The sequence below is a fragment of the Solenopsis invicta genome, chromosome 16 (genome assembly GCF_016802725.1).
Source record: "Solenopsis invicta isolate M01_SB chromosome 16, UNIL_Sinv_3.0, whole genome shotgun sequence".
NCBI classification, from domain to species: domain Eukaryota; kingdom Metazoa; phylum Arthropoda; class Insecta; order Hymenoptera; family Formicidae; genus Solenopsis; species Solenopsis invicta.
Genome location: NC_052679.1, coordinates 16494743 through 16515437, shown reverse-complemented (window position 1 = coordinate 16515437; position 20695 = coordinate 16494743). Strand labels below are relative to the sequence as shown.

The window sequence follows — 20695 nt, the reverse complement described above, 5'->3', positions numbered from 1 at the left end:
TGAGTTTTGTTTGATTTTTATTTCGAAAATCTTAACAAAAATGTCGGCAGTTTTCTTAAACAGTTCTGTACATTATTTCCTAATAATAAGAGTAATCTCCAAATACAGAGTAATCGACGAAGTATTAAGCCGTTATTACATAACATTTATGCCGCTGTCCTGATATCTCTAACTAATGGAGCATCGCTTATTATAATTTGTCAAAATGTAATATATCATAATTATGTTTGAGTAATTAAGTTAAAAAAAAAGGAAGGAGATGCATGGAAATGTCGATTGTCCAACGTTGAAATACATACGAGAACACGATAATCCAGAATTTTTAATGTTCATATCCATGCAACGTACAGTGAACGCACTATTTTCTTTCGTCCCACTTATACACATATATCACTTCTAGTGTAAAAGTTTAAACGCGCTAGGTTTTATCGACACGATATAAAAATTCATTTTAAGGGTCAGTATAAGATACGCATCACTTTCCCGAATAAACGAAATTCATATAGCATCCGTATAGTCATTCATGATAATCATAAAGTTTATTCCGTTCACTAGTAAACCACGCACATTAATTACACATTGCGTTGATAGGATGGCGCATCATTCATTCTTTGTCTCTTGAACCGTTAAACTAGAGTAATCGGTGATTGAGACCGTATTTCATTTAAGTACAATGAAGCCTCGTTTCTTTCCAATTAATTGGATGGGGCTGTGAAAGCGCACAAACCTGTACAGTGTAAATTCTGCGCGGCATATATGCTCCTAATTACATGGCCATACAATCAGGAGCGAATCTGCAAACTATGTGCATTTTCTGGAAAATAAAATAATGCATAAGTGATATATTGTAAAACTAATATTTATTACAAATTATTCAAGAAAACAGAATCCACGTTACCTGCATTAAAATTTTATATCTACGATGTTCTTATTTAGGAACGAAAGAGCAAAAACTCAACACCAACTTTCGCTCTCTCGTTCACCGACTCCGTCACTTTCCTCGTCACTTGGATCTTCTCCATACATATCTGCCAATTTTCTAAATCTTGGTCCGAAATTAGATAGATAATTAAATTTAAGATCTCCATCATCAGTGCCTGTTAACAGAAAGAAAAGATGTGATGAGATTAATAAGAAAAAATGATACAAGAATATGAGTTTGCTTTAAGATATTTTTTAAGATTCAGAAATACTAACAGGAAGCTAATGACGACAGATCGCCTTCAGAATTGCCTTCTCCCTCATAAGCGTAATGCCTTACGTCGTCGAATGGATTTGTATCGGGATCTTTATCGCAGCTTTCCTTCTTACCATCTAGGAAGCCACAAATGTCTGGAACTTCGTCGGTTCCTTTATAGAAAATTTTTTTTAGTTTTTGTACAACACTCCATAAAGCAAATGGTATTTTAATAATATCTGTCGTTATCGTACCTCTACCCTGTAGGCCAACTGGCGCTATCTTCGAATCAATAGGTGGTGCATCGTAAATGGCTCTCAAGACATTCAAATCATAACCCTGTACATCACCTTCACCACCTCCTTCGTCCTCGTAATTAATAATATTTTCTCTTATATCGTCCATATCTTTATACAGATCATCCGTTTTTCTTCTGTGCACAACTACCGCCACGAGCAATATTAACAAAATCAATACGCAAACCAAAATAGCTACTATAAAATTCGTATCAATTCCAAATGAGATTGCTTTTGCCATGCCATGATCGCAGCCAGGATCTGCGTTTCTAGACAACGATGGCATTCCTAGATTGTATGTCTAAATCAAAGAAAAAATATAACTTAATCTCTTTTCATAATTTATCATAAACTCTGCTTTTTACGATGTCTCTTTATTACTTACATTTCCGTTGAATGTCATATTACGTATACAACCAACAAATCCTTTGTCAGTTGGTTTATAATCCCATCCTAAGTTCGCTGCTAAGTGTACTAAATTAGACAGTGTACCACCTATTTGCATTGGACTGTTAACATTTAAAAATTCGTTGGTGCCTTGCGGCGCAGTAAGACTCATACATGCGGATATGCCGCACTTATCAACTATCATCTCTATGGACTGGAAAAAAAAACACGTTAAGATAATTTGCACGTTTGATTTAAGTAAAACGATGCACGTATATAACACGAGAATTCTTACAGTTTTCTTCCAGTAAATGTCTATTCTATGACTCTTGCCGTCCGTCAATTTGATTTGTTTTTGATCCAGCCTTACAGTTCCCGTTCCGTAGTCAATGTATAACACGGCGAAACCATGTTGAAGTTCCAGAGACATAAAGTCCTGAATTCCAAGTTTCGAATTATAAGTTATAGGACCGAAATAAAATACAAGACCATTATCCACGTGTGGCGTTATCTCCAATCCTACAATAATCACAAACATGTAAATAGGAGTACAAAAATGAAAAACTGAAATGATATACGGGAACACACTTACCTAAATGTGAGTCGTCGCAAGCTTGCCCCGGCGGTGGCATTATAGCCCAACCATCTCCATGAAAGCCAATGCCCAACAGTTCGCATCTCGGCCCTTCCAAACCAGGCGGACATTCGCATCGTTCTGCCAGAGGTGTACCACCGTTCAAACAGACAATAGGTTCCGCCACATGGCAAGTACACTGCGGATCTACGACTGCTCTAACACCGACAAACGAGCTGGTATTAGTATAAACGGCATATGGAACAGTACTTGCATTTAAGAAATTGCGACAGGAATTGTTGCAGTGAAGTTTTTCAAATAGACATTCGTCAATGTTCGTCAACAAGATATCCGCTTTCATCTCTCGTTCGATTTCCTTCGTATGTTGCGCTATAATCGTATTCAACTTCTCGGGAGCATAATATGGACTACCATGTGCTGAAAATCGGACATCCAGCAAGCTTTTATTGGTAGCAACATGATGCGGTGAATGAAGTACAGTAAACACATCGACATTCTCAATCGATATATTTAACATGGTTGCCAATTTCTCTTGGAATATTTCCTTTTTACTGACGCCAGATTCATCGGGTTCCACGAATTGCTCTGCCGTGATTCCATAAAATCGAACGGAACCGGATCTCTCAACAGCTTCTTCGGGAAGTTCCTTGACAGTGACGTTTACGTAAGCGTGTACTTGATGCGATGAAATAATTTTGCCTTTTTCCGTAACGATAAACTTCAACACGAAGGTGTCGTTTGACGTCCCCGATAGTAATGTGATCATGCCGGTACTCTTATTAAGAGAGAATCCGTCGTGAGGAGAGGCCCAAGCAAAAGATTTGTCCGGCAGGTCCCAATCATCAGGATCGTTAACATAAACGCGTCCAATTTCCGTGTCAGGAGATTCTCCTTTATAATTGTAAACAAATATAGAACTCGAGCCCTCACGCATAGGATTGTCATTCACGTCGCCTATAATAACAGTGAGCGTCGAGGTACCCGTCATAGGCGGACTACCACTGTCCGTGATTGCGATCGGTATGTTATAACTCTTTCGGAGTTCTCGATCAAACGTTACTCGTGCATATAAATTATTCTCGCGTATGTCAAATTTATTTCTGATTTCACTGTCCGCAGAATCGTCGATTCTGAACTCGAATGGCGGACCATTCTCGTCGGAGTCATAATCTCGTGCCTTCAGCTCGGTTATTCTACCAGGTGGTTTATTTTCATCCCAAATAACTGGATGCATGTCCAGAAATGGTGCGTTGTCGTTTATATCTATAAGGGTGACATTAACCATCGCCAGTTCTCGAAGAGCTGAGGCTGAACCATCCTCGTCTCTCGCCATTATCATAAACTGTCAAAAACAACAAAAAAAGCAATTAAAAAAACGAAATTAATTTCTTACAATATTAACTTGATAAATGTATAATAAATAACTTACAGTCCACATTGCAAAACCGTTCGGTTGGTCACGATCTAATGGCTTTTTCAATTTCAGACAGCCAGTATTGTCGACTGATACGTAGGCTAATTGTTCTTCCTTGACAATAGAGTAGACGATATGCTGATCGGCATTCCTATCTTCAATATCAGGATCGTATGCCGACACAACAGTGATACATCCTAAATAAATAGTAATAAATTTTGTTAGAAAAACGATCAAATTTTGCCGAATTAATTTTTATTAAAGAGGAAGGGGGAGAGGGAGAGAAAAAGAAATTATTACATTAATATTTTACCTTCCACTAATCTTTCTTCCTGTATCGTCGGATTTCTGTTGAATTCTTTGAAGATCGGCGGATTGTCATTAACGTTTTCGACAAAAATCTCAACTTCCGCCGTGTCGTTAAACACACCGTCAAATGCTCTCACAGTCAGGTTGTACTTGGTAATTTTTTCGTAATCGAGCTGCTTGTTCACGCGAATCTTTCCCGTTGTAGCTTCAATGTAGAAGCTGTTGTTCTTGTTTCCCGCTATGATGCTGTAAGTAACAGGACTCGCCGTATCGGAATCGATGGCTTTGACTTCGGTTACGGGCTCATTAATGTTGGCGTTTTCGAGAACTGAATTGTGGGTGTAAACTTTTCTGGTGAAGCGAGGTGGATTGTCGTTCTTATCAGCGATTTCTATTTGAAACACCTGTTCTCCTTTATTGTGCTCGCCGGATTTGAACAATGCGCTCGGAGAATTATCCGTTGCTATTATTTTCACGTTGTAGATATCTTCAACTTCTCTGTCGAAAGTCACTAACGTTGTAATATTACCAGTTTGCGGGTCGATGGCAAAGAGATCCTTGAAGTTATCCAACTCGTAGCTGACCTTTTGAAGACGGAAAATATTGGCGTTAAGTGCAAGACATAATGAAACTTTGACTCATAGTCGTAATAAAAGACGCTCTTAGGGCACAAAATGTGATTTATGCAATTTTAATACCTGATTATTAGCGGAAGTTCCATCAGCGTCAATGGCTCGCACTTGCATCACAGGGACTCCTCGGGGCTCGTTTTCTAACACTCTTCCGCGTTTAATGTCACGGAAGACTGGAATGTTGTCATTTACATCTAGAACCTCGATATCGACTACTGTTTCGGCAGCTAACGAATACTTATTTTGTACTCTAACTATTAAAGAGTACTGCGTGTTACTCTCGTAATCAAGATGGTGAGACAACTTTATATCTGCTACATCTTTATTAGATTCCAATCTGTAATGAGTGTAAAACAAAATATTTATGTAAAATGCCATTGATTAGCAATTGTTAACGTGTTTCGTTTCATATTATATAGAATGTTATAGGGAGAAAAAAATATAGTACCTAAAGGTGTTCTTTTTATTAGTTTGTTCCGTTCTGCCAATCACGAGCTCAAAGACTAGAGTCGAATTGTCCAAACTATTGGAATTATCGATGTTGGAGACTGCTTTCAAGCGGACAATGCTGGCGTCGAAATCGCTAAAATTTTCCTTAAGTCTGATTGGCTCCGCTGACCTCGGTAGAAAAGCTGGCGCCTTCTTATGCGATTCCACAACGCGTATGTCAAGATCAATGGGAACGGGTTGCGAGTTCTCGCCAAGATCCACGGCGATAGCCGTCATACTGAATTTATAATTTGGATTCCGCTGCACAAATTCATAATAATGATCATAATAATAACCATAATGCAAGACATTTACGATTGGTTAAATAAATTGGGAAAGCTTGTCGAGAAAAATAGATCGATGGCGTTGCATTATTTATCAGAGCTCGGGAAATATTATTTTTAGTGTAAACATGAGAAATAAGTTAACACATATTTCTTACAATAATTTAACAGATAACATTATTTTAGGACGTTACTCGCGTTTAAATCGTTTACTAAAAATAGTTTTTCCGAAGAGAGAGAGCACACATTTACGTAACAAAGTTCGCCGATGAATATTCGAACAACGATTTAATAAAATGATGGAACTATCGCCGCTTAAACTATCAAGTGTTACAAGTTCTAGTTTCAAAGTAACATTGTAAAACGAAGTTCGCGTTGAGCAGTATTCTCTTAACACTCGTCCCATCTTCGCATTACTTACGTCTATAGCTTTATTGAGGAATATGACCCCAGACTCCGGATCGATTCGAAAGTACACAGCATCATCCGATCTCTTAGATTGTAGACTATACCGTACGACGGAATTGTTGCCATCGTCGATATCAGCGGCGGAAACTCGCATGACCTCGCGACCCACAGGTAAGTCTTGCGGCACGGATTCTGTGTATGCCTGCGTAACAAGTCAAAATGCAAGAACCGACAATCGCACAATACGTGCACACGTATTCTAAAATACACTTAGCGTGATGCATTCCATTCCATGCAATTTTCGTACGAATCGTGTTTACGGTACAATTATCATTCCCAAAAGACCACACCTACATGCATGCTAATTTCTTCATATAATAATAACAAATTAGTAATTAATAAATTTACACGTTATTTCTTAAACAAACAAAATGGAGAATGTACAGTTTATCATATCGCGCTGGTAATCGTAGTTATCATAAATCAATAAAGAATCTCTTGTCAACGTAAATTTTTATCTCGCAATCTTTTAAATTCTCATGGTCAAGCCTAAAAATATTTTTTTCAAGTGCACACGGAAAATATTCATTCGATACATAAAATTTAAAATGGCAATTTGTTTCATGAAATATGCAAACTGTGCATAAAATGAAGGGAGAAAACAAAACTTGGGACACTTTTATATTTTTCATTTACATATTCGAACAACATTCACACCACGTATTCGAAACCAACCTTCCATACGTATCCACGATAGACCTGGGATTGGAATGAAACAAAAAAGTCAAGCAATACTTGTTAGTAGCGATAGTGGCTGTTATGTTAGTCTATGAAGAAAGAGGAATTTCACGCGAATATAAAGAGAGACCTATTATGATATCTCACGAGCTACTTATTCATTTATTGTTAAATTAGTTCTCATTATTTCTAGACAAAAATATATATATTTTTTTTTTCGTTTCAATATTTCTTACTAACATATTATAAATGTAATATTTCAATGAATTATACCCTTTTAAAATCGATTTCACCGTCTTTTTTTCTTAGATTCTATTTTCTCCAGAACAATTCATATTAATAGAGAATCGGTTAAAAATAAATGATTTAAAGAAAGCAATCCTTCTCATTTTGATAACACATTTTTATTTTAAAAAATTTCATGATGAAAATAATTTTATATCTGACTTATTTACTCATAAAAAAAAATCTGCTCTTCATCACAAAAATGCTGCTGTAAATATGATTAAAAGAAAAAAACTTTTATGATCTTATTTGTCTGTTTTCAGTACAATCTGGTTAACTCTGTTACATCCGTGTAATTGCGGCGTATGCATAATGTAGACGCGTATTCGCACCACATGCACCCAAATTCGTATTTGCAGATACGAGCTATAAGGGAGTTGGTAACGAGTTAGTAACTTGGGTAGTTAGCAACGTACCACTTTGTCGAAGGCAGGTGGATTGTCATTGACGTCTTCGATGGTGACTTTAAATGTACACACGTCATCCAGCTGTGGCCTTCCATTGTCGGTTGCGAGAACAGTAAGATAAAATTCCTTTTCTTTCGCGGGTTCGTCCCTATCGAGTATCTGGAGCGTTTTGATGAGACCAGTCGTGTTGTCGATTGCGAATTTTAACTTCTCGTCAGGTGCAGTTACAAAGCTGTATGTAATGGTACCTGAAAATGCGAGATCGACAGGTAATCTAACTAATCGTGTGTATAGCGATGGAAATTCGAATTTTTCCTCCGAGAAGGATGATGGATAAAATGAACTGATTTTGGACCCTGGAGCAGCAAGTAAAAATGATGTGTTTTTTTGTCATTTTGCTGAATATAATTATGACCTTTAAAAAACTTTAATTTGCCGAGAAAATATTAAAATCAGAGATATAAAAATGCTATGAGAACGCTGTATGTTAATAAAAGTGTAAAAATACAATAAAATAAATGATATGAAGTGAAACTCAATTGATACGTGAACAATACAGATTAGGATCTTATTTGATTAAAACATATCTTGGTTAAAAATATTTTTTTGCTCGCAAAGGTTTCCATTTCCAGTAAAAACACTGATAATTTAAATCGATTAGATAATATTCTGAGAGAGTCTTTAAATGAACAATGCCTTCACGTGCTGTAATCAATTGATTTAAAATAACTAAGCATCGATAATATCTCTGTCTTCAGAAATTAATTCTTTTCTCAAGCAGAATATAATCTTGAAATGAAAACATTGTCATATTACTAGTTGAAAAACACGAATTAATACGTTCATAAAGTTCAACAATAATAATTTAGTTACTATATGTTTAATATTTTCCGAATAAATTCAAATTCTTTTAAAAATCTAACTTTCGAAATCAGATTTAGCAGCTCAAAAACTACAAAAAAATTCTACTATTTTTATTTGCCACTCCAGAGATCAAAATCCATTTTATTCATCTTTTTTAAACCGATTAATCCTACGAAAACATTGTTCGAAAGCGTACTTTTTCAAGTCTTAAAAAATTTCGAGTGTTTTAAATATTTTAAAACTATTGAAACATCTCGAATATTTAGAAACAATATCTTTCTAGAAATGTCGTTTGAATAAATAAATTATATTTGAAGTATAAAACATATTTCAAACATATGTAAAAGCATGTTTTTTCTCTTTTAGCACTTTGCGCATTATTATTTCCATCCATCCTCTATTTTATACGCAAACGTAAATAACAATTTTATTTTTAATTAAACATGTTTTTAATATATCCAACAATTTCAAGATTTGTAAAATTTTTTTGACTTTGAGTTCGAACCAATTCGAAAATTTCGTTGCATTTACAGTTTCACTTATAACATGATCCAATTTCTTTCATCGCGATTTGTTAACATAAGAGAGAAAATATGTATTTGGCAGCTGAAAACGAGATATTTTCATTCGTCCGACACATTTATTTTTTAATTTCGTTTTTATGCTGCGTTGCACGTAAATCTGTTAAAAATAAGTAAACTGTTTGCGAAAAATTTATTAGGAACGCGACGTGTATGATTAAAGACAAGCTCAAACACGGAGCACGTATTTTGAACTTTCCCGTTTCGATTTGGGGTCGCAAAACTTGTAAGATCGTAAAAATAGTTAACGCATATAACTTTTGTTTTTTTACTACGCGCATAATTTATCACGACGTTTTACGCGTGACATATATATATATATATATATATATATATATATATATATATATATATATATATATATATGTCGTACAATGATGTCAGGCTGCCGTATACAATACCTCCTTCCTCCGGTGGATCCCTATCCTCGGCGTGCACCTGGATCACCACTGTGCCAGTTGGTTCCTCCTCCTTCACCACCGGCGCGTAATTCGAGCAATTGGAGAACACTGGCTTGTGGTTGTGATTTTCATCGAGCTGAAAGCGCAAGAGAAACGGACGGCTATTAACACGAGTGTTGCTCGGCGAGGGGCATCCCCTCGAAAGATGTCCGGGGGATTAATCGGTAAACTTGGCATCGCGCGGGACGGGATGCGGCGGGGAAAGACTTTGGAGAACAAGGCGCTCGATAAATCAAAGCGCTCCTCATAAACCAAGCGCCATTAATCACGGCGCGTACTCCGGCGGTCTATTATGTCGCGTTTCCTCATAAAAGATCCAACACAGCTCGAAAGGGAAGGCAGGAAGCGGAGTGGGGGTGAAGGGAGTATAGAAACACAAAGTGAAAGAGGCGGGAAGGAAAAGAGGGAAAAAAACGGAGCAGCGCACTCGGATGCTTCGTAATAATTGTCGTTCACGTCGACGATCTAGAGCATGTGGCAAGGTTGGCGCAAGTCCCGCGGCTTTGCACAACGTTATGCGGTCTCTGTTGGTCTCGGTAAGAGTCATATTCTCATAAATTATTGGTCGCAACCGCCCTCGTTGCGTTACCATTTCATCGCGATTAGGATCGATCCGGTAATGTTTAACCTAATGCACGATCGACCGACGTGGCGTTTAACTTTTGAACTACAGAAAAAGAGGGAGCCGAAGACAATGCGAGTCGAATGGGAATAACAACCGACAACGTTCCATCAAATATTTACCAACTTAGCCAACGATTGCGAGCAAAATCAATTTTTGCACACGTAAAAAAAATCAACAATCATATTCTCATATATTATATACGGAAAGAACAATTTTGTTCAAGTATTTAAATATTTAGATACTTGTATACAGATCTGAAAATAATTTCATTGGACCATCAAAATAATTGGGACGGATGTTCCAAGTATGATGAGCAACGCTGCAAAAAATGTTGACATTCAGTTTGAGAGTCAAACATAATTATTTGATAAACAAACTTAATTTGCTGTACCGAAAGAAATATTAATTAAACGTTAGTTAAATAGTCAAATGAATTTTATAATTACTGATACTGAAAACTCAGTTATATTTAATTATTTGGTTTTAGATTGTATGAAAACAACTGTTTGATTAAGACCACAAATTGTTTGATCAAAACAACTACATATTTACTAATTATAAAATTAATTTGATCAGTATTCAACTAAACGTTTGGTCTATCTCGTCAAATATTTTTCTCGATATACCATGAAGAAATTTATTTCTTCGTGTAAGCAAATAACGTCTGTTCAACATTATGAAATTCTTTCACGATTTTATACCGTTGCTTATATATGAGAATATGACTGTTGATTTGATATTAACTTTTTTCCGCGCAATGACAATACGTTCGGTGAATGATACAACACTGCGACGAATTTCTCACCTTATCCCGTGCCAAAACACGGGGGAGGAGTGCTCGTAATAATGCTAAGTATCCGCGGCGCTCTCCCTGGGCGCACTCACGTTAGACCGTTATCTTCAATGTAATTAAATGGTCGCGACATTAATATTCATTACTATTTTCTGTCCCATGGGGGATAACGATATTCCCGGGTAAACAACATTTGGTAAGAAATATAATCCGCGTGTGCTCGCCGTGTTTGCTCGCACGGTGGAGCACGCCTCGGCATCCAGCAAGCCCCTCAGAACGCTTAGAATTTCGCGCAGCACTTTGCCGACGTCATGCGTTACCCCCGATGTAGCGTCGGCACTCGCTCTTGTACTTTCCAGCCTCATTAACGATAAACAAGTTAGCCGCGTTTTAGCATATTAACCCCGTTACACACACACGTACACACACCATATCCACGGCTGATTTCTGCCGACTTGTCCGAAATAAAATTCCGTCAATTAAAATCCGTAATTCAGTATAAGACCGCAGATAGCGGTTGGAAAAACAAGAATCCTACAAGATTCTCTTAAGAACTTTCGTTTAAATTAAGAGGTGAGATCAGAGCGTTTTTCGACGCAAATTAAAAATAAGCTGGACTTGGAAATAAATATTTTTACACTGCATACAATTTTCATTTCCTTTCCTTCGTTTTTTTCTGCTTGCGAGAAATAACAGAAAATAGAATCGGGGCCGTAAGAAAAATACAAATGTTTAAATATTGAAGCGAGATCTTTTTATAAACAAAGCGAGATTTATAACACTTTGGTGCTAAAAGTGACATTTTGAAAATAGCTGAAAACAAAATCTTGAAAGAAACAATTTCGACGAACCTTCTCCGAGCATTTCCCCGATAAAATTCTATGAAAGTGCCCCGACACCTTTTTCCTTTTTCTTGACGAAGGAAGGATTCCCAGAGTACCTTGGGTTTCTCAGGTTCTTCCAGGTAGCAGACACTTAATAATTATTTCCATCGTTGTAAGCGAGGAGAGAAAAGTCCTCGAACGGAAGCGAGAGTACAGGTCACCACGAATACCACGCCGTTAATATTGCTATGTCAGAGAAGATGAATACGCGATTGCGTTAGTTAGCAACGTTTCGTTTAACGTCGGCGTAAATATGATACTTGAGCGAATCTACCAACGGTGTCGTAAATCGAGTGAGGAAACTGACGTCTTTACGTGTATATATCCGGATGAATGGCAGCCTCAACCCTCGAGGCACTTTGTGACGAATTTTAAGCTAACGATGCGCGCATAGCGCACGGTCGTGAGATATATACTCGACTGTTAATTTAATATTGAATGCGAGAAAGCTTTCATGTGTTGCGAATTACTCGCGACCTTTTTGCGCGACGTTTAGTATGCGCAAAAGACCGACGAGCTGCAACTGCGCGACCGTCATTTCAAATTCGCAACGATAGGCTTCAAGGGTAAGGTAAAAGCAATGAAATTCCGTAAAAGGGCTGAAAATTAAACCTTACTCTATTAATGCTGCGTCTACGAGGAAATTATATTTTATTGTATACTATATATCACATGAAAAATGTCACCACGCTGTGGTAACGAACTTTTACTATTCTTTAGGTACCCCGCTTGGCGCTTGATTTTTTACCTCAGAAAAAAATTTAATTAAAAGTAAGTTGGAGATATCTTGCGTCTAAAAATTGAAAGAGCGTGATCAATTGAGTGGTAGCAAATAAAATAAGGAGGTACGTAGTTTCATATTTTTAATGTAAGTAAAGTGAAGTTGATATAATAAATATCATCGTAATATACATAAACTTAAAAATTACATACATTTTGGGAAAAAGTATGTTATTAATATAAATTATTAAAATATATTTTTGCTTCTATTTTTAAAGCATAAATATAATTAAAATTTTATTCTATGACGTTGACAGAGAGTATTTAATAAAGTAATAATGTTTAATTAATTAAAAATTACAGATGTCCATTGCCTTATTTATTCCCTTCCCAGAGCCAAATTTAATTACTAAAATACTGGAAGTTTAAGTAGTCCCCTTTGCCTTTGGAGTCTGCAGGTCACATCTGAATTATAGGAAACTTCTCTACCATGTCTACCTGGAATTCACGAGATTAGGTCCCAAACAAGCTCAGCGTCCAATCACGGATTTGGCGAAACGGCAATTCTCAGTCAGATTGTACCATTTGTCGAAGTCCTGTCTAACGAATCACGCGCATGAAATGGCCCCTATGGTTCTTCGTCCGCAAATTCGCGTTCCTAAATAACCTACACTTCGCCAAGGGAACTTTGGCGTAACGTCAATGGTTTAAGAGCGATTCGTAAGCAAGTCTCAGGGGCCGCCAACCAAGCACTTCTCACTAAAATCTCTCACATACGTGAACGTATGGTGCACCTATTCATCGAATCACGAGTGATCTCCAGGAGTGAATTATTTATGCATGACGAGCGTACGGAGCACGTCATGCTTCGATCTCAGGTCAGCGGAAATTTAAGACCGTTTCGCCGTTATGATTCGTATTTTTACAGCATTCGAATTTTGAAAGAGTGCCGCTGAAGATCATCCATTTTCGCCAATAACTCCCGACGAAACTAAAATATGACACGCGGGTCGAAATACTAAGTAAAAAATTAAACTTAATCTGAAACCTTTAGGAGTTCCAAAGACAACCGCGGTAAAGGAGAGGATATCTTGAATTATTATTGCTTCTTCTTATAGCGCGAAAGAAAATATGATTAGCTTAAAAGATAACCAAATTACGTTGTAATCAAATTTCGAATCTAAATAAGGATTAAGTCAGGATGAGCCGGTAAGCGTTTAAAATGATATCGATTGGCACAATATAATATAAAAATCTTGCATTACGAATTATTATATTACAAGTGTCTGATTTCCAAACGCTTGATATGAAACGACGAAGGAAAAATCTCTCTGAGCTTAGCGCGAGTTGCTTGATCAAACGCGTCTTTTCGTCGTGGAAAAGTTCGCTAATTGTAAGTAAATTTCGACTCTGGCAACTCGGACACGTCATATTTGTATTCGATGAACTCCAAAGACTAAATATTCCGCATATTTACTGCGACTCGATTGTCAGGAGAGATCACTGGTCATCGAGGTCAATTTCGTGTTGACACACAAGATGACTTCGTTCAGCTAATATGATCGATATTTGGTTAAGAAGAATTGATTAAGAAAATAAATGTCAAAAGTATTGCTGCGATATTTCTGCGAGTACTATAAATTACATATATGTTGAATATTATATGGCATAGAAAATTGAGCTCATCGATATTATATTAACTGGAATACGTCTTTTACAATCTAAAAACGAGTCAATCATATTCATTTAATTTCAAATGTCCAAGACTTTACGGGAATAATTTATAAAAACGATGCTGCATATAAAAGAAAGATGTTTTAAACTCGCTGCCGCCAGTCGCGACTTTTTGCACGCTGTATTGTATATCCAACGAGTGGCAATGAATTTAGGCCCGCTCGATGTCACGTAGAGACGGCTGCAGACGCGCGCGGTAAATATTTAAACTGTTCGACAGATAGACGATGAAGGAAGCGACAAATCCATTATCCAACTTGCTGGAAAGGTGGTTTATACGGAGATCTGGTTGGATCATCTCCGGGATCTTGGGGGTGGTAAAAGGAACTCGGGCTCGGTGTCTGAGACAGAAGGAAAGGAGTGTAAATGGCGCGGCGGCGTGGCGGCGCGGCGTTGGGAGGGGACGAGAGAAATCGAATCAAGAACGAATCGAGAAGCACTCACCGATAATTCACCCTCGGCCAGGAACTGCGATCTCACGTCCAGGTGTCTCGAGTGCCTCAATCTCGTTCCAGACGCTGTAACATAAAGAAGAAACGGGGGATGACGATATCGCCCATTTAGGATATTGCGCCCGATAAGGCTCGGATAATCGCCCAAGAGTCTCGTTCAAATTTAAGGATAATGCGTTACGCGTGATATCACTTTATGCACGGAAGGAAAGAATTTGTCTGGAAAATAGAACAAGAGAGGGAGCTCTCTCTTATCCCACGTAACATTCGTGCAGCATATTATATATACGGACAGCGCGTCGTCTCATTAATAAATCCAATACATATCTAATGATATCGAGAGATAATTGTGGTATGTAAATGTACATTGTCGTCTTTATGTAGGTCTCGTCGAATATAGTACGCTGAATACTTCAACAGAATTCGACGAAAATAGCACGCGTACTAATGAAAATGTATTCAATAATATATGAAAATATGAGCCAAATGTTGAATTTATAATTTCTAAGATGAGCACGTTTTGCTCCCCTCTCTTGTTAAATGATATAATCCGCTTAATAATTATTTCAACCCACATTTATTCGTCCTATCGCACCTATTTCAGCCGTGTGTGAATTTTTGACGGCGCTCGTTTTACATTTTACACGTAATTTAAATTATCAAGCGTTCCCTTGATACACGTTTTTACGAGATTTAACTATCGCAATCACGAAAACTCTCGCGTAATTCGGTGTAAAACGATATAACGGAAGTGAAATATTAGGGAAAATTTCGCATTGGAACAATCTTAACTAAATTTCCAAGCGCCGAATGCTAACTGAATTAGAAATTATATATCTCGAGGCGAAACCCGGCTGTAAGGATCTTTATGCATCATTCACAACAATATCTACTCCACCAACACCGGAGAGGGAGGAATGCAACTTGGAACGCTATCTCAGAACTATTCATAAGTTACGCAAAGTAGGCATTGCTAATGCGGCATTAGAGTCTCTTTAAGTTAATGCACAAAGACGCAGCGAAAGGCGCGTGGAAGAAAATACAAGGTTCCAAGTATGCAAAATTATTCACAAAGACTTGTTGTTAGCAACTGTCGTTGGTTGAAAAGAAGATGCTCCTCTGTAATTTTAAACGAGATTGTTTTTAATATAATATAACGATACAAATATAATCCGCTTTCAAAGAAGAAGAAACACGCACGAGAGAAAGAGAGAGAGAAAGAGAAAGAGAAAGACAAGCGGTACAAAATACTTTTATTTCATTGAGCAGCAGTCGTCGACATTTTTGAGTACCGAAAACGTTCCCTGTCACTCTTTTGTTAATGCTTCCCGACCGCAATACGTGACGGCGACGAAGCGCTGTCATTCCTGCAGCTTGCGTGGGCCAGCCACAATGCGGTTTACCCGCACTTAATGCGAGCTCTGTCCCGAATTTTAAGTAAATTTGTGCCGTCGTAAAAGCGATACCACCGGAATTGCATAAAATTCAACCGGGCTCGCAAACGTTCACGCCCGGAACTCGTCACTGCCGGAATATGGTGAAACGACAAAATAACTAACACACAGAGAATGTGTGACAGAATGAGTGGAACCTAGCGGACATCTTGGCCCATAAATCGACTTGCCCGCGGATTTTTTTTCAACGCTGTATTCGAGCTGCTCCTTCCTCTCTCCCTCTCTCTTTTTTTTTCTTTATTGTTTCGCGCGAGAGGTCGAGTGGTGAAAGTGGCGTTTCGACAATCTAATCGATCCAACGTTAATGATTGTTCAAAGCGGCGCGATTAATTACGCGCGTTTTTCCGGGAAACCCGATAAACGATTGTCGCTCAATCTATTTAAAATACAACAACGCATAATAAGCGCAATTATGCACATATAATTCGCGTCGCGATCGAGGAGCCTCCCCTCGTGAAACGTCCTGATAATTGAATCGGAACTCACCCTTCCCGCCTCCTCATTCTGTCTCTGTGTCAAAATCAATCGGGAACAATCGTCGACGTCACACTCGTCGAATTTATTATCACTCGTACTCAATCGAGTACACACTTCACTCGTGACCGCGAACCGATCCGTGCTCTCAAACACCCAAATTAACACTTGGTCCATTATCTTGTTCCGCCCCAGTTGAGAGCAACATCTGTACAGCATGCGGAGGCTATTTGTATTTCCGCATTAGCCGCTGGTACTAAGCACCATCGCCTCGCGCCGATGATGGCGGCGGCAACGGCGTCCGTTTTCCTCTTTAGATATCTTCGAGGGAAGAAAGCATCTCTTAGCCCAGTTCTTTCGCGCCAGAGATCCATTAAGTACTTCGCCCGATATTGCATTCGCCAGCGGAGCCCCGCATATTAGCGGGAAATTTCTCTATCAAGTTTCCCGTTATTCCCGTAACGTTGCGTTACATTTTATATTGCGCTTCTCGATGAGGGCCGGATTAGAACCGTGGCGACGGCGACGGCGGCGGCGGCGGCGGCGGGTCCGTGCCGCAGAACAAAATTACGAAAAATACCGATGCGATAGGTTGTAAACCTATTGTTGCTTCGATGCGATAGGTTGTAAATCTATTGTTGCGATTGTTGCTTCAACGAGGATTAATCCGGCGGCTGCTTGCGATGAAATAACTCGTAACGCGTCGGAAATAGGCGCGGATGAATGGAACGAGACGCACACACACATACACGAAATGCCTAGTGCATTTACTTTGTTTTTTTTATGAGGCCGTACGCTCTAACGTTGCGCTCAAACGCCAAAGAGATATTGCAACGGCATGTTCTGCAAAGATTGCCATTTTTCATTACATTTGTCAACACGGCAACGGTGACTGGGAGTGTCGGCTCTCCATCGCCTGGCTGTATATTAACTTTACATTTTTTGATCTACAGTTAGTTTGAAATGTATTCTAATACACAGAGAAATTGTATATTCCATATAACTTTTTAATACTTTACGCGCCACGAATATTTGATATGCGAATATCGATGTGTTACGGATTTTTCCTCATTATTTTCATCACTTTACATCATTTTACATTAATTTTGACGCAAGAGAAGGAAACGACTTCTCTCGGGGCATTTAATGACGCTAGAAAAATTCAATACAATAAGATAGCACCGTTTGACTGATGACATTACGATGTATCATCGTTTGTTTACAAAAATATTGCACATGGCATATATTATGGGGAACTGTTCGGAATGAATTTCGATTGGAATTATTCCATTTTCCCTAGAAAACACAATAGAAATCTATAGAATAATTGAATAATTCCGATCGGAATTCATTTCGAACAGTTCCACGATATGTGCGCAGATCTGTTGTTCCGGTTTATATTACGGCGTAAAAATATCGGGAAAATTGAATGAGATTAATTCAAACTATCTGCGCTATACTTGTGAACAATACATTATTGAAAAGAAGCAATGTGTGCACGATCGCTGAAATTGACCTACTTACATTGGTTTTTCATACAAAATTTTACATAAGTTAACGCGTTAGACTCTTCCTAATTCTAATAAAACTTCACTATATTTTGGGAAATTTTTTTTTTCCATTTCACACACACACACACACACACACACACAATAGTCGAACCCAATGGAAATATTTCGACAGCTGACTCGGAAATTATCCCAGAAACAATCTTCACATATGCTCTTGCACAAAACCTTGTAAACTAATATTATTATGTGACTTTACTTTACCTAAAAAGATTATGCATATCTAAATGAGCGGAAGCACGCAGGATTAAGAGGCGCTCGCATCAACTCTGACTCAGCAGCATGCTCAGCGAGATAAGCTGGCATGAGAGAAGCGTGACACGTGATTCATCTGAGAAAAGATTTTCGCGAAGAGCGAGAATGGGAGAAAGAGATCTCACGTACTCGCGTCGTTAGGAGGAATTCGTGTCACTCGTGCCGTCCTATATTCTATTTTGTGCCCGAAGAGACCCAACGACATTTATGTCACAAGCCGAAAACCAGGTACGTTCTAGCGGATTACGGATGGAGCCCGCCGTGTTCCGTATCAAAACCATTTATCGAAACTATCGACGAGCGAGATTTATTGAATTCGACCGCACCGTTTCTCCCTTTCCCTCCCTCCCTCACCCCTCTCGCCGCGCTCTTTTCCGGAGGTGGCAATGCGCAACGCGCTCTAATCCGCAATGAAAAACTCTCGATTCGTACCTGCATGGCACCTGCTGTATATATGTCCAATCTCGTCTCTTTTTTTTACGTTTCTTCTTTTTTTTCTTCCAGAGGCCCGCGCAATGGCCTCTCGACGTCGAGGGTAAATGAGAGAGGTAGGTTGATCGCTCGCACTTTGATAATTGCTCTCCGACGACAGATTATCGATCGCGTAACACGCATCGGCTGTGGAAATTATGGGGGAATCATCGTCTAGTTTATTTAGCGCTCGCGAATCCACGCGAAACTCGATAGAACCGTCGGCGGATGGAACTCGGTATAACTAATTCGCTAGAGCGACGCTTAACAAATTCCTCGAAGGCGTGTTTGCTCGGCGTATTTGTAGAAATCACCGCGGCACCAGGCGCAATTCGCCATTAATTATTCTCATTTCACCGCGAATCGCCTTCCGCAAATGAGATAGTGACTGGGTCGGAGTCACGAGGCGGCAGCGCGAACAGTTAAACAACGATAAGTCTCAACTGGTATAAAAGTACAGCTGGCACCAGTTCAATCGGCGCTTATCGCTCCGCGGTAAATTTTTTCGCGCGACACCGCGTCGCGCACCGACGACGCACCGGAGCGACGGTAATTCGCCTGCTGTGTGCGAATGTGTGTACGTGTATGTGTATGTGTGTGGACTGCGAAAATTATTAATCCTCATTTCACTAAGTGCACACCGCGGAACCGGTCGTGGCGGGCGTCATGTGTTTGTGTCGCTTAAGCAGCCCGCCGCGCTGGTTATTCCGCTAATACCCAAATCGCGTTACAGCGAAAAGTCGCCTAAACGTTATATACGTGTGCGGATAATTTTTATAATTTCACGCACCCACGCGCGCGTTTATCTCCGCGAGAGCGCGGAGTGCTCCCACCCCGCGATAAAATGCGCTATTAACTTATCTAATTGGGTTGAAACATTTTCCGAATTTATCGCCTTTATTTCACGCTTATTGTACGAACACGCGCACCGTAATTCCGCCGATTTTATTTTATTTTATTTTTTTTTGCGTCGTAGAGTAGACTGAGGCGAATCGGAGCATTATAAGTTTTGAGACAGTTATCAGTTTTTTTTTATTTTATTTTATACGATCTGTTTTATCATGTTCTCTCTGTAGCGGAAACAACAGGCAATAATTCTGTACTTTATTACGTGCGATTTAGTGTTAGTCGATGATACAAGCGCGGAGATCGGGAGTACGCGAAGAAATGTTAAATAAATAAAATCACGATCCCGATTCTGTGAGTTTGTAACGAAAAGGCTCAATAGATTCCTTCAAAGAGTTTATTCATTTATTTATTTTTATTTCTCTTAAACTAGCGATTCAAAGGACAATTTTCTTTTCTTATTCTTTCGTTTTGTGTAACAAAAAAAAATACCAAGTCTATATATTATTTTATTATATAAAACTCAAGCCAAAGGTGTAAAGATTAGGAATTTATAGTTTTAATGATAAAACTTTTTAATGAAAAAAAATTGATCCGATTTACCTCGGTTTGCCCTACGTACGTGCCCCACGTACGTAGGGTAGACAGCGGAGAAAGACAGGAATTTATGAAAATGCGGACTTTCTCGCGAGCGTGGATTGGCCGGTCGCGGCGCCGACTCCGACAACGGGGATCGACCCTGGGAGATGCCATTTCCGGTATTATCGTCGGCGTAGCGTTATCAACGACGTCATCGGAAAAGCGTCAACTGTAAAAGGATTCGCGTCGGCCCGGGAGCCGTTTCGCATTTTTCATATCTCGCCCGGGCGTCGCGTCGCGTCGCGCGATATTTCCTGAAGCGACCGATACGCATCTCTGGACGCCGATTGCGCGACCGTGCCGGGCGAACGCGAAAAGCGAAACGCGAAATTTATCCCGATAACATCAAACGCTCATTACCAGAAACGAAGCCAATTATATTCCCACTTTTTTCCTCTCCCCCCCCTCCCCCCCCCCGAGTGTAATCGCGCGCTGTTCGTTCCGTCGCCCCCG

At 39.1% G+C, this 20695-nt stretch overlaps 1 protein-coding gene across 2 annotated transcripts in view; it reads right to left on the bottom strand.

The window, feature by feature from the left end:
* Positions 1-20695, bottom strand: part of LOC105203024 (DE-cadherin) — a 142433-nt gene continuing 121738 nt past the window's right edge. Inside the window, exons 2-17 of one of the 2 annotated variants that reach the window (XM_039459014.1) lie at positions 14528-14601; positions 9268-9403; positions 7431-7669; positions 6727-6750; positions 6005-6193; positions 5259-5560; positions 4877-5147; positions 4183-4762; positions 3885-4066; positions 2453-3797; positions 2156-2379; positions 1859-2074; positions 1432-1774; positions 1198-1350; positions 899-1097; positions 1-814 (exon numbers count right to left, since the gene is read on the bottom strand). In XM_039459014.1, coding sequence (XP_039314948.1) covers positions 955-1097; positions 1198-1350; positions 1432-1774; positions 1859-2074; positions 2156-2379; positions 2453-3797; positions 3885-4066; positions 4183-4762; positions 4877-5147; positions 5259-5560; positions 6005-6193; positions 6727-6750; positions 7431-7669; positions 9268-9403; positions 14528-14601 — 4421 coding nt within the window. In that variant the 3' untranslated portion in view covers positions 1-814; positions 899-954. The remainder of the gene's footprint in view (positions 815-898; positions 1098-1197; positions 1351-1431; positions 1775-1858; positions 2075-2155; positions 2380-2452; positions 3798-3884; positions 4067-4182; positions 4763-4876; positions 5148-5258; positions 5561-6004; positions 6194-6726; positions 6751-7430; positions 7670-9267; positions 9404-14527; positions 14602-20695) is intronic. The other variant, XM_039459015.1, reaches the window with a different exon arrangement.